Below are 14,732 nucleotides of genomic sequence, written 5' to 3'. Positions count from 1 at the left end.
TAAAAATAGAACGTTTTTGTAACTTTTAGTAGCTGATGTTTATTTTAAGCACCCATTTCAAACTCTGGTATTAGTTCACACTGACTGAAATGATCCTGTAACATAAGAACTCCACAAACTCTTAAAAAAAAAAAAGAAGTTACCTACCTACTTGCATCTAATCTTCTTGAAACCGGATTAGCTATATAAACATTCACACTACGGAATGCAGAAGATGAAGAATTCTTTGCCCTTACAGTACACACAGAGTTTTTTCCAGCACTCTCACCCTGTCTGTCTGCACAGTCCCAAACACTGGCAAAAGTATACTAGCCCCTCTCAGTTGGTCTCAATCAGTGAATTGCTAGAATAAAACCAGGCAGTTTGAAATAAAGAAGCTGGTATCTGATTTGTGAAGGTACATACAGTAAACATTACACAGATAATGTATAATTATCTGCCTCATCATAAGTAACATGGGTTTATGAATGGATAATTATGTTACACTTGGTAGTGGAAAGGAGTAGCTTTTTAAGAGAAGCATGCTCTTAAGTTATGAGAGTAGTTTGATTTAAGACCCTCTGGAAGGCACAGAACAAAGTTAGCTGGCAGAGAGGTTCCATGTTACTTCTTTATTGGAGGCTCCCTGTCCCTCAGTCTGGTGGGCCTCTGAAAGCTGTTGCAAAGCCTCAGCAGTGACTCTCAAATCAAGCCCAACTGAAGATGTCACAGAATGGAAACAGAAAAATTGCAATGAAGAATTCAAGAAAATATTAAGGTTGCTGATTTCCAGAATAAAGCTCCGCACTAGATGTAATTCACCAGGAGGGACTGTTGTTACTTCATAGGGAACTTGTCATTTAAGTACAAACAAGGTGCCTTTTCCTGGAGATCACTGGGGCATTTAGGGAGGGTGAAAAGAATACCGCTTGCTACATTTCTCCTGTGCTCCAAAGCACCATATGGAAGCAGCCATCACTGCTGAGGACAGTGGTATCTCCAAGCTCTACTGGATTTTTCTTGTCTATGCCTGAGACTCCAAGTCTGTATGACAGAGTAAGGAAAGAAAGCCTACTCTTCCAGCCCCTCCAATGTAAAGTGTGTGTGAACACATGGCAGGCCTCTTAACCTCAGGCAAATTTATTTTTCTTATGTGATGTGGACTCCTGGCTAAATACTTCAAGATGATCCAGTATGTCCTTGACACTAGAAACACCTGACTCAGCTGTGAAGTATCTTCTCTGGTAGAAGCCTTTTGACAGAAGGTTAAAACTCAGTGATTTTCTAAGAGGCAATAACAATATCAGCAATGGCTGTCACAGGAAGACAATTCATTACCGTAAGTAATTTGAAGACAACTGATGAAGCTGAATCAGTGATGAGGCTTGGAAAAGTTGCACAGTTGTTCTGAGACAGTAAGCAAAAAACCAAAGTGGCAAATAACGTCAAAGCGAGACAGCGAAACGAAGTGGTTTCTACAGCCACATATTTGATAGGAATGGAGAATGAGAGGAGATGAAACCATTTTGTAGTTTAATGCTGTACATTGGACAGAATGAGCACCAACTCAAGAAGAAAATTCACTGAAGTAGTATCTGTGTATCAACACAATTCTCTTTTCAGCCTGCATATAGACATGCTCTCAAATCACAGCAAGTATCATCTGGTTTTAGAATCTCTTTCCGAAATATAGTCCATATAACAGATGTCCTTAACTGCTTGTAATTCTTTTTTAAAAAGAGGTTTACGTATCATACCCCACAGCTCCTCTGATGTTTCCAAAAAACAAGAATTAATACATTTAACTACCAGAGATCTCTACTTCAGTATGCAAATATCTTGAAATTTTCCTCTTGTGATAACTGATGATATAAAAAATGCAAGTCTTTTTCCATCTCCAGCATTTCTTTAATTGATTATGACCCAACTTGCTTGTAAATTCCTTGTGGCATTTTAACTCAGTGTTTCCTATATGAACTGGAATGTGACACTTGAGCTTACTACTACTAGACTTCCCTATTGGCTGTAGATCCATTTAAATCCAAGATGATTGTAAGAAGTTGCTCAACCTAGTCAATCTTTTGCTAAGGATTTTCTAGTGTGTTTTTTTTTTTCTTACACCACCTGCTTATTCATCAGGTACAAAGGTTGAACAAAACCAAAGTGCTATTGCACCATATTATTTCTTGTCAGTACATCGAAAAAATCTACACATGTGTACATACACAGCCTCTAAGAAGCAACAGAAAAGGTAAGATATTTGGTACATCTTTTTCAAAATGTAGGCAAAGATTTTTAGTATGACTTTGTTGCTAGACTGGAAACAAATAGAGCTTGAAATACATTAAAAGTTCAGGAATTACTATGAACCTTGGACATGCAAGTTGTTAAGTAAACTGTACTTCAGCACAGGAACAGCCCGTTTCTTCTCCAAAAACCAGACTACCTGACTATGTGAACTCCATTTCCTCCCCAAACCAGTCTTTTTCTTTACAAATATAAGAAAAACAATAGGAATTACATACTATTAAATGATAACATCGTAAAAAGTTCTCTGAGGCAAACTTTTTTAAGAGAACTCTTCTAATTACAAGGAAATGTCAAGCTACGACCAATGTATTCCCACCCTCAGTTTCTTTCCAAAGAAATTACTTTAAAAAGCAATTTTAAAAATCTGGTTCTAGCAAAAAAGCTAAACTGCAATTAAAATTACAGATGTTTTCCTGTTCTATCGATTATATAGGTTCACACATAAACAATGTAAGAAATTGAATCTGTAAGAAACCCCCTAACTTTTCAGTAGAAACTAGAGTAAAAACTACGAACTATGATTTCGACTTTTGTCGAATTTTTATGTAGAGTGAATTTTAGACAGGAAAAGGATTTTTCAAGTTAATGGCATCCCCTTCATCCAGACATTTTAACTTTTTCTTGAAATTTTGAAAAACTTTAACTTTCATTTGCAACTTGATTGTTATTAACTTACAGACTTCCTTTTTTTAATATATTTCCCCCATTCTATTAAAGAAAGTATTTTTCTTGAAATCTGAAAACTACAATAATACTATTAACCTGTATTTCTAGATTGCCTGGTTAAGGCCTGTTTTATTTCTGAGCATTTTGGAAGCAGTACCTTTAAGGTCCAAGTATGCCACAAGATCCAGCAGTTAACATAGTCTACATCAGGAGTTCTCAAACGACATCCCATTTTCCACTAGCAATACACGAACTGCCTTCAAAAAATGTATGCAGGTCACCAGTACCATCACTGACAAGAACAACACCTAACACAGAACATAATACCACAGTGGCTGCTGCTGCTAGTACCCCTTGTCCATGCCACTGATGACGTCTAACAAAAAGGTTTATGAACTCTTTTTTTGTATTTAATGGAAGTTTCTAGCAGCAGTAAAAATACAAAATGTATCACAGGATTGTATGTGGTACTTATCTTCTTCTTTCCAAGAAGCTATTAAGTTTCCAGGCTGATTCAGTTAGGTGAATGAGGTCAGTTCTTAGACACGTAAACATATAGAAGCAATCAATCAGATTTGACCAATTTGTTCTGTGACTTCACCTACTCCACATCGATCAGCAAAGATGTCGTGGCACTCTTTTTAAGGGTTGGTGGAGTTTTTTTCTCAATCTGACTGGCTGTCAATATTTAGCATTGTTTCTGCAATTGAGCTTCCTTATGCAATTTCCCCCACTCTTCTCTGTTAAATTCAGCGAATACTCTACAGCACAGGCACTTTAGGCACTTTATAAACATATCTTACACCTTATCTTTTGGATCTTTTTTAATCTGGAATACAGAAATCTGGGAAGGAGATACTGGCACTTAGCTCACTATCTTTTCTTCAGATGCTGGAGAAGAAGTGTGAAAATGAAGGAATAATTTACCTTTTACATAACATTTTAACTCAAGTCCAGCACAAACAGGGACTGATTTAACATCTGACAGAGATAGTTTAACATTCCTATTCAAAATTAATAGATCTTGCAAATAATGCCTGATTCAAAGGGGATGAATGAGTGACACCTTCTGACAGAAGTTATGTCACAGTGAATACCATTTGTCAGAAAGGCTTTCCTCACTCTCAGAAAATAAGGTTTAAACCTGTACAAAAACTCCAGCACAAGAGACTGAACCATGTTTACTTAGTTCCAAAGATCAGAGCAACAACCTCACCTTCATAACATAGAGGTCCAGGTTTATGTTATATGACATATGTTATATTATGGATAATAAAGAGATTAGAAGATCAATCTATTAATTGAAAATTCACAAAAACCTGCTTAATAACTTACATAAGAACATGAGAGAAATCTGACTGGATAAACCAACAATCAATCTGGTAGTGTTCTGCCTCTGTCAGTGGCCACAAAAGAAATTATTTAGGGAGAACATGCAAGCCTGAATACTTTCTGCCGTTTACTCCTATCATAGTCTTCCAGTACTCATAACCACTTTAACGGGGATATTAATGAGTATTCCCTGCCTCTTTGTTTTATCCATTTATGACACTGCTGTCTATTAACTTGTCTAATCAATCTATTTGCTGATACAGTCTGCTCACTGGATTTTAAGTTTGTCTCAATTAAGCAAAAACTGAACACGTTAATTCTAATAACATATGGTTTTCCTTACATTTTCCTTTACATTTAAAAATATTTATGTTGAACAAATTATTTATGTAGAATAAATTAGCATTGAAATAACTGTATCTATTAATTTGTTAAACTACCACTATAGAAGGCATGGGTATTCTGGCCTTGGTATACAAAAGTGTTGTTTTCTACTAGGCTCTAACCATGAAACTTTCTTGGTTTGCGATCTGGGCTGGAATACTATTTCTGAATCCAGTCACTGCTGACTGCAACATTACTTCTCAAACTGTAAGTTTTATATGTGTGTAAATTACTCTTTATTTTTTAAAAATACACTAGAAGCTAAAGACATTTTTAAAACTCCCTTGTAAATATAAAATTCCTGAAGTAAGAAGCACATATTGACAAATAAGACGACATGGTTTTCTGTGAAATGGACAGCTGCTGGTAGTCATTTTAAGCGGGTGAATAACACCAAAACATATTTGACATGGATTTATATCTCAGTCAAATCTCTCTGCAGACAACAGGAGTGTCTTCTTTATCTTTGCATCATTTTGGAATAGAACTAAAATGCAACAGTTTTTAAAAACAGTTATTTTTGACAAGGCAAATTACTGCTCAAGTTAGCGAGATCTGTTGAGTTAGCACTTGCCCAAGTCAGGTCCAAACATATATAAGAAATTTTAAAATTTTTCTTCACAGATTAATTTAATGGATTTTGTATTTATTGGGTAGTGGAGGGGAAGGAAGGAGTCTCGATTAACAGTCAAATGATAAACTGTATTGCAGTATTTGCTTTGAACTCAGTGCCTTCAAGTCCAGTAGTATACCTCATGCTTGTTCATCTTTGGGACAAACAAGAACAAAACCACTTACATAATGGGTATATACAGTACAGAAAAGGCACGCCATCTACATTTGTTTTTAAATAAACTATCTAGACTCAGTCTGGTTACATCACTAACAAGCTGAACACAGGTTACTTATTTAGGATGAGGGATAATCAACCAACCTGTTTCCAGTACTTACCATCTCCTTTAAAGCTAGTCCAAGTATCTTGACACTACAAACTATAATCTGCAGTGATGCATACATATACATATAAATTAAAATATATAGGAAAGACTTTTCATGCCCTTGACAGCCATCACTGAGACACCTTCATCACCATATTTTCCTACAGTATTTAATTGTAGTCATTCTCTTTTTTTCAACAGGTCACTTGTGAGGAGTCTGGAAAAAACTTTTCTAAGATCTGCACTAATCTTTTCCAAAACGTTACTAAATTAAGCCTCAGAAATAATAAAATCAGTTTAAAAAACAGTGACAAAGAGATTCTTGGAAGTTTTATTAGCCTCACTGAACTTTATCTGAATGAAAATATGATTACTGTACTGTATAATCACAGCTTCTGCAACCTGACAAAACTTGTAATTCTGGATATCAGCAACAATCATATTAGCACAGTTCATAAAGCAGCATTTGCAGGATTAAATCAACTGTCAGTGCTGAATCTATCCTATAATGCAATTACTCAACTAGATTCAGATGTATTTACTTCTCTAATAAGTCTGACAGTTTTAAATCTACAACATAACTTACTGAAATCTCTTCATATAAAATCATCTTTTAAATTGATTAGAATTGTTTTAGCTGGAAACCCATGGACCTGCTCCTGTGACCTCCTTAATTTACACATATGGCTAATGGCCTCCAACGTGACAATGGGTAAGTTTTGGTAAGAGCAGCAACTTCATGATCATTTATATCAAATAGCCTTATCTTGGTGTTTCGTGATCTGGATAACATCAACCATCAAGTTATCTGTAAACTTTACTTATACACTAGCAATCATTGATTATTATTTTTTTTTAATCAGACTGCCAATGAACTAACAATATCTTATAGCCTTTCCACTGCTCACATTCACAGAAAATGAAAACAACACTACATGTACACTCCCAAACACCAAGGAAAAATTCTCCATCAAGATGGCAGCTATTCAACCAGCTGACTGCAAAACTGGAAAAGATTCTTTAGAAAACACTGTAACTTCCACTTCTGCCATAAAACTTAAAAGCAATGCCTTACTAACAGCTCTGACTCCAAGCAACATCACTGGAATCAATGGAACACATGCAGGTAATATACTGGTGTTTCGCTTTACTGCTTACAAGCTGACTGACTGTTCCATGATTTCAACTGGTTTGTATTCCCAGTGCACTGCAACTCTTCCATAAAAGCCAGGGCTATGGAATAAACGTATTTCCAGGTTTTGGTAGACTGTACACACATTCTAGTGAGTGCTAAGCTGTAATAGGTAAGCATTCAAAACATACACCTGAATTCTCAAACGATACTACAAACTGATGATGAAATTTCAAAGGCTTGAAATTCAGACAATTGCCCAGATCTCTCCCTAAAAGAACCAGGGAAGCATCATTAAAAAAAAGTAATAATTACTTCTTCCAAACTAACTACTTTCTAGGTGTAGCTGTTGTCTTAAAATGTGAAAAAGTGAGCCTATTAATTTTACTCCTGCCCTAAACTGTGTTCGGTGTAAAAGACACCGATGTGCACATACCATAATCTTTGAAAATTTCAGTGATAGTCTCCTTACTTTTCTTCACCTTTTGATGTTAATTCCATCATCACTCTGTAATAATCTAGCTTTTCTTTCAGTGAAGCAATTATTTTTTTTCTGACATGCAAATTAATGTTGTTCTCCACTCTTCCATACTGAAATGTTTTAGTTGTTGCTTCTGGCTAAAGCAGAAGAAATACCAATCTCCAGATACATACACAAATTGTAAGCCACCACTGCCACACACTCCTTTTGCTGTAACAGCTATAATCTATTTTAGGACTATAGCCGGCACAGAAAACTAGCTTCTAAATAAAGACTACTGGCAACTACAGTCTATTGAAATTTTATTATAAAAGAAATACAATTGAAAGGATATGCCAAACAAAAGATGAAGTATTTTAGGGTGCAGACATCATCACCAGACAGAAATTTAAGCCTGGGAAATAGAATTTGAGTCAATTACTGATATTTTTTTTTCCAAAGCCTGATCTTGGAATTCAAATTTTGAAAAAAATGATTATTTTATATGTCCCTAGAACTTCATCTGACTTTGAAACTATTCTTTTTGATAAATGTGCATGGTGGATTTATGTTGCTAGAAAACATGAGATGTACATGCATTTTTGGTCTGAGTGATGCTACTGATTCCCTAATAACATAGCAAGAACATTCTACTAAAGCTTTGGAGATACTCAGTAATTCCCCTATCACTTATTTTGTGAGTCCTCAATTTAACTATGAAAAACATCATACTAGTGTTCTTGCTGGTATCCCTCATGAAGATGACTCTTCCTTTTCTTCCTATTTGTTTTAAAGGGTTACCACTTGTTGGCAAAAGTTGGACCTTCCTAGTGGGTGTCCTAGGGTTTGTCTTAAGCACTACACTCCTGATTTTTACCGCTATAAAATGCCCAACATGGTATCACTATTTGATCAGCTACAGCCACCGTCGTCTGGAAGAAAATGACTCAGAGATGTCTGAACAGGAGTTTGCTGCTGATATGAGTCCTTTTCCTACAGAATTGGGTACAAACAATGAAGATCCCATAGTAATATTTGAGAAAAGTCATGCATTTGTGTCTGGGGAAGATGGCTGTACTGAGGACAAAGACATAGATTCTTATAGTACTGAGAAGAGTTCAAGTCTTAAATAATAGGTGATGAACTGACTTTTCAAAACCATAGTACACTTGTACTTCCATATTACTCTACTGATGTGCAATACAAAATGAAGCTAAGCAGTCTATCTCCTTTCATCTCATCAAATCCATAACATTGCTGCATGAATCATGAAGCTAAAAATGTAATGTGCGTGAATTAGTATCATAACAAATATTTCAAAACATGCAAAAAACCACCCATAATCCATCTTTTATAAAAATTTATTTGCTTACTTATGGTGGGGGCTGGGGGAGAGCTTACTTGTATATTGCTTAACATGAACAAGTCTTTACAGAGTAGCTTGTGAAGCTGGCATAATTTAATTGTGAAAAATTTAACTGCTTTAATTGTGAATAAGTCTAGAAAAGAAAAATAATTTCTCTAAAACGTTGAAGCAGACCACAGCCAGACGGGGGACTGAATCTAAATCAATGGTGTCACAGCTTAGAAGTAGTCTATTAGGCAAAACCAACACAATCAGAGAACAGAGTATTTGTTGGTTTTTTTTTAACCAAATTAGCAGAACAAAAAAGACCAACTGCTCTACTCCCTTAAATGTGTCTACATACAGTACAACAATCAATTATTATTACTGCATATCTAATGTCTTTTTGTCTTAGTTTGCTACGGAACCAAGTTTTTTCTCTTCATGTTTTCTTAACACTTAAAAACGCATTCAGGGGTAAAACAGATGTGGTTTTGAGCTGTTGAAAACCACAGCATTACTGAAAAGTGCCTTCTTATTAAATGGTAATTTTTTTAAAAAAAAGTTTTTATTTATACTTTAAAATCTCATCATTGAGATTGCTCTTATGGGCAACAAGGATCGTATCTCTTTCTCCTGCACATACCTGTCCTGAAATTAAACATCTCAGAAACACATCCTCTCAACCTATCACTATACAAGCTGTTCTCATGGGTTACAAATTCTTACTGTAAACATCTCACTGCCCTCATCTTCACCTCCACACACCTCTACCTTACCAAACAGGAATGTCAATTCTAGTTCACACTTCTGTTTGCTTTCTCCATTCTGCTACTCCACAACACAACCTCTAGAACTCAGGACCTTGACAGCAGGCTGCCAAAAGACAGGAGTCTCCACTGCCACCTAACTCCTCCTGGATGGTGTGGAAAGTATCTCCACAGGAGTTACTCAGAAGAGTTTAAAACTAGGAACTCCAGCTGAAGCCCGTCACTGACATATCAGGTACCACTTGGGGCATGCATCACACTTGAGGGACTTCTGAATTAGTTAACATCTCAATTTTGCCAATTTCAATTATGGTTTTAACAGCTCTGGAGGAGGATACACTTACTGTACTTACGCTTGTCTTTCTGTGAAAATTTTATCCACACTCTGAGTATCACGGTCATTCTGGACCTTTAACTTAAAAAGAAAAAAAGTATTTTGATACAATACATTAACAACACAGATTTTGTACACAAATTCAAAGTTTCCTTCAAATGAGCAAGAAGCTGCTCAGAACACTGAAAAGGAAGCAGCAGTAGAGGCTGCCTGCTGCAAAGGTTTTTCACAGTTGATACAGAAGACCCTCTGAAATCGCAGTCTTCCACTGGAAACCAAAGGAAGTAAGAAGGCATCTCTATGTTTGAAGAAGAAATACAATCAAGTTTTCAACAAATCAATTCACTTACTACTACTGTGGGAACTATACCTGGAACACTTAGTAAAATACTAAGTTTAAGCCTACCAACAGAATGAAAAAATCTAACACTTGCAAAGCATTCTTCTCATTCTGACAGACATTGCAACTTTATTTTTCAATCAAATACAGGGAAAAAAAGAATTGTTTTGACCAAAAAAATATTTAGGCGGTTTTTCAAGCTACCAAAATAAACTTTTCTAAGCCTGATTTCTTTTCCTTATGAACGAAGTGATTGTAAGAAATGGAACATGCTTTATGCCACTGACACCTTAATATTTAGGGGAACACTCTATCTGTGTTAGAAAATAATGAAAGTAAAGGAAGAAAAAAGCTCATTGATTTTGTGGTTGGCCATGTCAGTAACTTATGTATTACATTGGAGTCTTTTAAAAGGCAGAAGATAAAAAAGAACTAAATTTCCAGAAGACCAGGCAGCTTTACAAGGCAGTACAGTCTAGTGAATTTGCCTTCCATAAGACTAGATGCTCCCAAATCAAATAAAGAATATATTTTAACACTTGCAATTTGGGTTGGGATGACAGCCTTTAGAAAGCTAAAACACAGAAAACCATCATGGGGCTGTTAATCCAGCACTTCAAACCATTTTCTTACTGCAAATATATTGCCAATATTATGGTTAATTTAACTGGAAAAAAATGGCTAAGTTTTAAATTAGTGCTATGCTTTTTTTAGAGATGTCATATGTTCAAAGCACCAAGAATGTAACACACCCCACTTTACAGTTCAAACATAGCAAGTAGTCTTAATTCTTACCATATTGTAATCCCGAATCACCTCTGTTGTATCCATATTGGTGTTGAGTATATCCACGACCTGAAACGAGACATAACTCCAACCTGTTATTACTTGCATTTTTTTTTAATTACACACAAAAAATATCAGACAACTAGGTAGCAATTGACAAAGCACTCATGAAAACACAGCAATTTTTTGTTATTGCAAATGGAAAAAAACATGATTTGGGAATCTGAACAGACTACATGCAGTTTTCAGAAGTAATTATCATTACATGTAGATGTACAAACCCACAAATATTACGCAGCAGTAAATTCTTAAATCCATATGCAACTGCTTCTCCTAATGTATAGTACACGTCCTTTTTTTCTTTTTTGCTTTTGCTCATTTCCATCTTTTTCCTTTCCAGTAACTGAATAAAAAGCAGTACTAACTAGTACATTTTTACAGAGATGTGCTAATAATAAAAGATGCTGCAATAAAGCAAAAGCAATACAAAGTAAATGACAGAAGAGAAAGCATTCAGTATCAAAAGTTGACAGCAGCATACCATGTTGTAGTCTGCTAGCTGACCTTGAAATTCTTTGATTTCACCAGCTAAAGCCTCTGCCCTAAATAAAAGAAAAAAAAAGGTCAAACTTAAGATGGGAAGATTCATTCCTGTAAAAATAAAATAATAAAAAAGAACTATTTAATGGTTCCTTGAAGCCTGCTCAATATCTGAGAACAGTCTTGCGACTGAGAAAGTGCTGCATTAGCTGCAATACATCTCACCTTTTTTCATATGACAAATAGACAGATTTCTCTTGCTTGTACATTTCTACTTCTTCCTGCAGCTTGTGAATTTCTGTTGTGAGTTCGTTTGTTTTGCTTCTGCAAAAAAATAAACAAAAAAGAATCTTTAAAATTTGAATGTACAATTAAAACACAGAACAGAAATTATATTTTACTATAGGAGATGTGCAATCAGTAGCTCTTTCTCACACAGCACCGTGTTTCACATCAGTATTTCAAAGAAGAGTTGCAGAAGTGAGGAAAAAAGCAGAGTGGTTCTATCAGATAAAATCTTAAGTAATTGTTAGAAAAGCTGGATATGAAATAAAATGTTTTAATTGCTTTTTGTCCCTGCTGATGAAATAGATGTGAATTATTCCCAAATGGAGAAGAAAAAAAATCACAGTATCGGATGTGAGGGCTATCTCACTGTGCTATCTGTCACCTCACTGATCATCAGGGTTGATTTGGCCAATTCGGCTGGCTAGGCAGATGGCCCCTTCCTCCCTCACTGCTCCATGCATGTCCCTCATGAAGCTGCAAGCTCGGTCAAAGAGGACAACCTTCCCTGATAAGAGATGTACTGTTCATCAGTCAAGGGTGTATGATAGCTGCAGTCCCCTGCTAGAACCTCCAAACAAGCTCAAGGTCCATTTGTAGAAGACTGTAGGGTAGTCAAGCTTGTAAGATTGCGGGCACATCCAAGCAAAACACTGCATGGGGCAGACTGCCATTGTTTCGGTCCCCCTATACTTGGCACTAGTGAGGCTGCACCTCCACTACTGTGTCCAGTTTTGGCCTCCTCACTTCAAGAGGGATGTAGACATGCTGGAGTGTGTCCAGAGACAGGCAACAAAGCTGGTGAAGGGTCTAGAGAACAAGTCTTACAAGGAGTGGCTGAGGGAACTGTGGTTGTTTAGTCTGGAGAAGAGGGGACTCTAGGGGGGCTTTTCTTGCTCTCTCCAACTGCCTGAAAGAAGGTTGTAGGCAGGTGGGGGTTGGTCTCTTTTCCCAGATAACAAACGACAGGGCAAGAGGAAACAGCCTTATGTTGTTCTAGGGGAAGTTTAGGTTGGATATTAGGAAAACTTTTTTCACTGAAAGGGCAGTCAAGCATTGGAACAGACTGCCCAGGGAGGGCACATTAAGAAACATGTAAATAGATGTGGTGCTTGGCAACACGGTTTAGTGATGGACTTGGCAGTCCTGAGTTAATGGCTGGACTTGATGATCTCAAAGGTCTTTTCCAACCTAAATGATTCTATGATTTCACAGAATGTGGATATCATTCATATTTAAAATGACATCTTTTAGGACTGATTATTCAATACTGCAATATGGTCAACTGACAAAGTAGCGTGCAATACAGTTTCTGCAAGGCCTTGTGTTTTTCAGTGTTAGCTCAATGTATAATCCAAGTAAACTGCCTGAAATGTACACTAAAAAGTGCTTAGTTTGTGATGCTGCTTCATACAAACGGTGCTATCAGACCTATTAAGCATTACAGGTGGAAGCTCAAAATCACTGACCCCTCGTTTACTAACGTTGTAGGAGTGCATTTAACTTTGCAAGCCTAAAGTGTCAAAGGAATCTACCTGTACTTAGACATAAGCATAAAATTCCTTTGTTCCTACGAACTATATACAAAATGACCTTAACTCTTACAACAGGACAGACTTCATTATAAGCGAACACCACTTATTCCACATTATCGTTAAGCTCAACAAACTTCCTGTCAGCAAGGGAACACAGCATTAAACCTTCTGCAGTTTGCATGTGTTGTTAAGACATACCTCAGTAGTCCCAGGTAATATGTTTTATCCATTATCTGTCTCTGAGGACCTGAAAAATGCGAGAAAGATAACATTTTGTTAGAAAACAACTAATTTCAATGAACTGTAAATTATGAAAACAATCTGTAGGATTTTCAGACAGAGAATTGCCATCTTCTCAGCGTTCTTAAATAGATTTTACCTCATTAAGACAAATGAGGGCAGAAATTAATTTTAGATTGTTGTGAAGATAAACATTGCTTTTTCCAGTTACTGAATAGTAACTTGAATAGTTACTATGTGATAGTATTTTAATTATTCTGCAGTGATGGAAGACACAATTTATCTTTACTCTTTTGAATAATTTTTAAAGACAACTCAGGCACAGAAAAGCCTTTTTGTTCACCGACTGCCAAGACCAAAGAAAAGAAGAGGGATGCTTTAATCTTCCTTTCCTTTCTCCAACTCCTATTAATCATAGCTGTTCACTCTGCAATTTATAAAGCAATTGATTTTTTTTTCTTTAAACCCCTAAATACTCCTTTAAAATGTCTGCAGACATGTTTGATAGCTATTCTCAGTAAAAAATACCTTTCATTGCAGTTTTCATTCCACTTAATCCCTGTTGAGTCACTGGACGGTCTGCAACTTTAATCTGAGATGGTAAAACTCCTCCAGTAGTTGAACCACCACGAGAACTGGGTCTTGATGTACTAGGAGGCATCTATTAAAAAAAAACCCAAACACCAAACCACAAACCTCCCAACTCTGAAGTATGAATTTATTATCCTTACGCAATTGCTAAAACAATTAAAAAGTTAGTCTCTATACTGTTCCTGTAAGAATTTTTAGCATTTACATCTCTTAAAGGAAACAAAGCTTCAGTCAAATGTCTGTTGCAGAAGCATTAAGAGATTACCTTTGAGCAGCTTTTCATTGTTCCCTCTGTCTGCAACATTACAGCTATTAAGATCTCCCAGGTGAACTCTTTGATGCAAGACCTCCTTGACCCCCTTTCAGTCAAAATTAGGAAGTAAAATTCTCCACAAAATTAAAATTTTTATTTTTTTCATGAGAAACTATTGCTTTAGTCTTGGTACTAAAAAAGTTGTAAAATAATGCATAGAAATATAAATGTATCGAAGTTGGGTTTATGTGTTTGGTTTTTTTTAAACATACCCCTGTTCCTATTCTGGCTGCTGATGGAGTCCTTGATGAAGAGGCAGGCCTCGCGGTCAGCCCTATTCCCGCTCTGGAAGAAGGACGAGCTATTGGAGGTCTGTGACTACTGGCCATATTTGTTGCTTTTTGAGTTTCTCTCTGGGAAGAAGAAAATTGTCCTTTAATTTGCACAAGGTCTTTACCAGAAACCAACTCTTTAAAGCTTAGTTGTTTCACCTGTTAAAAGGAGTTTACTCT

The 14,732-nt window shown here is 36.2% G+C and overlaps 2 protein-coding genes across 4 annotated transcripts in view; one reads left to right on the top strand and one right to left on the bottom strand.

Moving 5' to 3' along the window:
- The window catches only part of IFT74 (intraflagellar transport 74), a 38,463-nt gene that overhangs the window by 23,015 nt on the left and 716 nt on the right, over window positions 1–14,732 (bottom strand). For all 3 annotated transcript variants that reach the window (XM_056323964.1, XM_056323963.1, XM_056323966.1), the window contains exons 2-8: window positions 14,493–14,633; window positions 13,905–14,037; window positions 13,335–13,383; window positions 11,542–11,640; window positions 11,318–11,378; window positions 10,786–10,845; window positions 9,670–9,731 (exon numbers count right to left, since the gene is read on the bottom strand). In XM_056323964.1, coding sequence (XP_056179939.1) covers window positions 9,670–9,731; window positions 10,786–10,845; window positions 11,318–11,378; window positions 11,542–11,640; window positions 13,335–13,383; window positions 13,905–14,037; window positions 14,493–14,609 — 581 coding nt within the window. In that variant the 5' untranslated portion in view covers window positions 14,610–14,633. The remainder of the gene's footprint in view (window positions 1–9,669; window positions 9,732–10,785; window positions 10,846–11,317; window positions 11,379–11,541; window positions 11,641–13,334; window positions 13,384–13,904; window positions 14,038–14,492; window positions 14,634–14,732) is intronic.
- Window positions 8–9,663, top strand: LRRC19 (leucine rich repeat containing 19). Its single transcript, XM_056323967.1, has 5 exons — window positions 8–2,230; window positions 4,786–4,878; window positions 5,811–6,321; window positions 6,526–6,735; window positions 7,997–9,663. The coding sequence occupies exons 2-5, from the start codon at window positions 4,795–4,797 to the stop codon at window positions 8,332–8,334; spliced, it is 1,143 nt and encodes a 380-aa protein (XP_056179942.1). The 5' UTR covers window positions 8–2,230; window positions 4,786–4,794; the 3' UTR covers window positions 8,335–9,663.

Source organism: Falco biarmicus, chromosome Z (assembly GCF_023638135.1).
Source record: "Falco biarmicus isolate bFalBia1 chromosome Z, bFalBia1.pri, whole genome shotgun sequence".
In the NCBI taxonomy this organism is placed as follows: Eukaryota; Metazoa; Chordata; class Aves; order Falconiformes; family Falconidae; genus Falco; species Falco biarmicus.
The sequence above is the reverse complement of the archived record's forward strand: the minus strand, read 5'-3'. Positions and strand labels throughout refer to the sequence as shown.

Coding starts and splice junctions, on each gene's coding strand:
- LRRC19 (XM_056323967.1), top strand. CDS start 4,795: ATGAAACTTTCTTGGTTTGCGATCTGGGCTGGAATACTATTTCTGAAT. Junction 4,879..5,810: donor GCAACATTACTTCTCAAACT/GTAAGTTTTATA, acceptor TTTTTTCAACAG/GTCACTTGTGAGGAGTCTGG. Junction 6,736..7,996: donor AATCAATGGAACACATGCAG/GTAATATACTGG, acceptor TTTGTTTTAAAG/GGTTACCACTTGTTGGCAAA.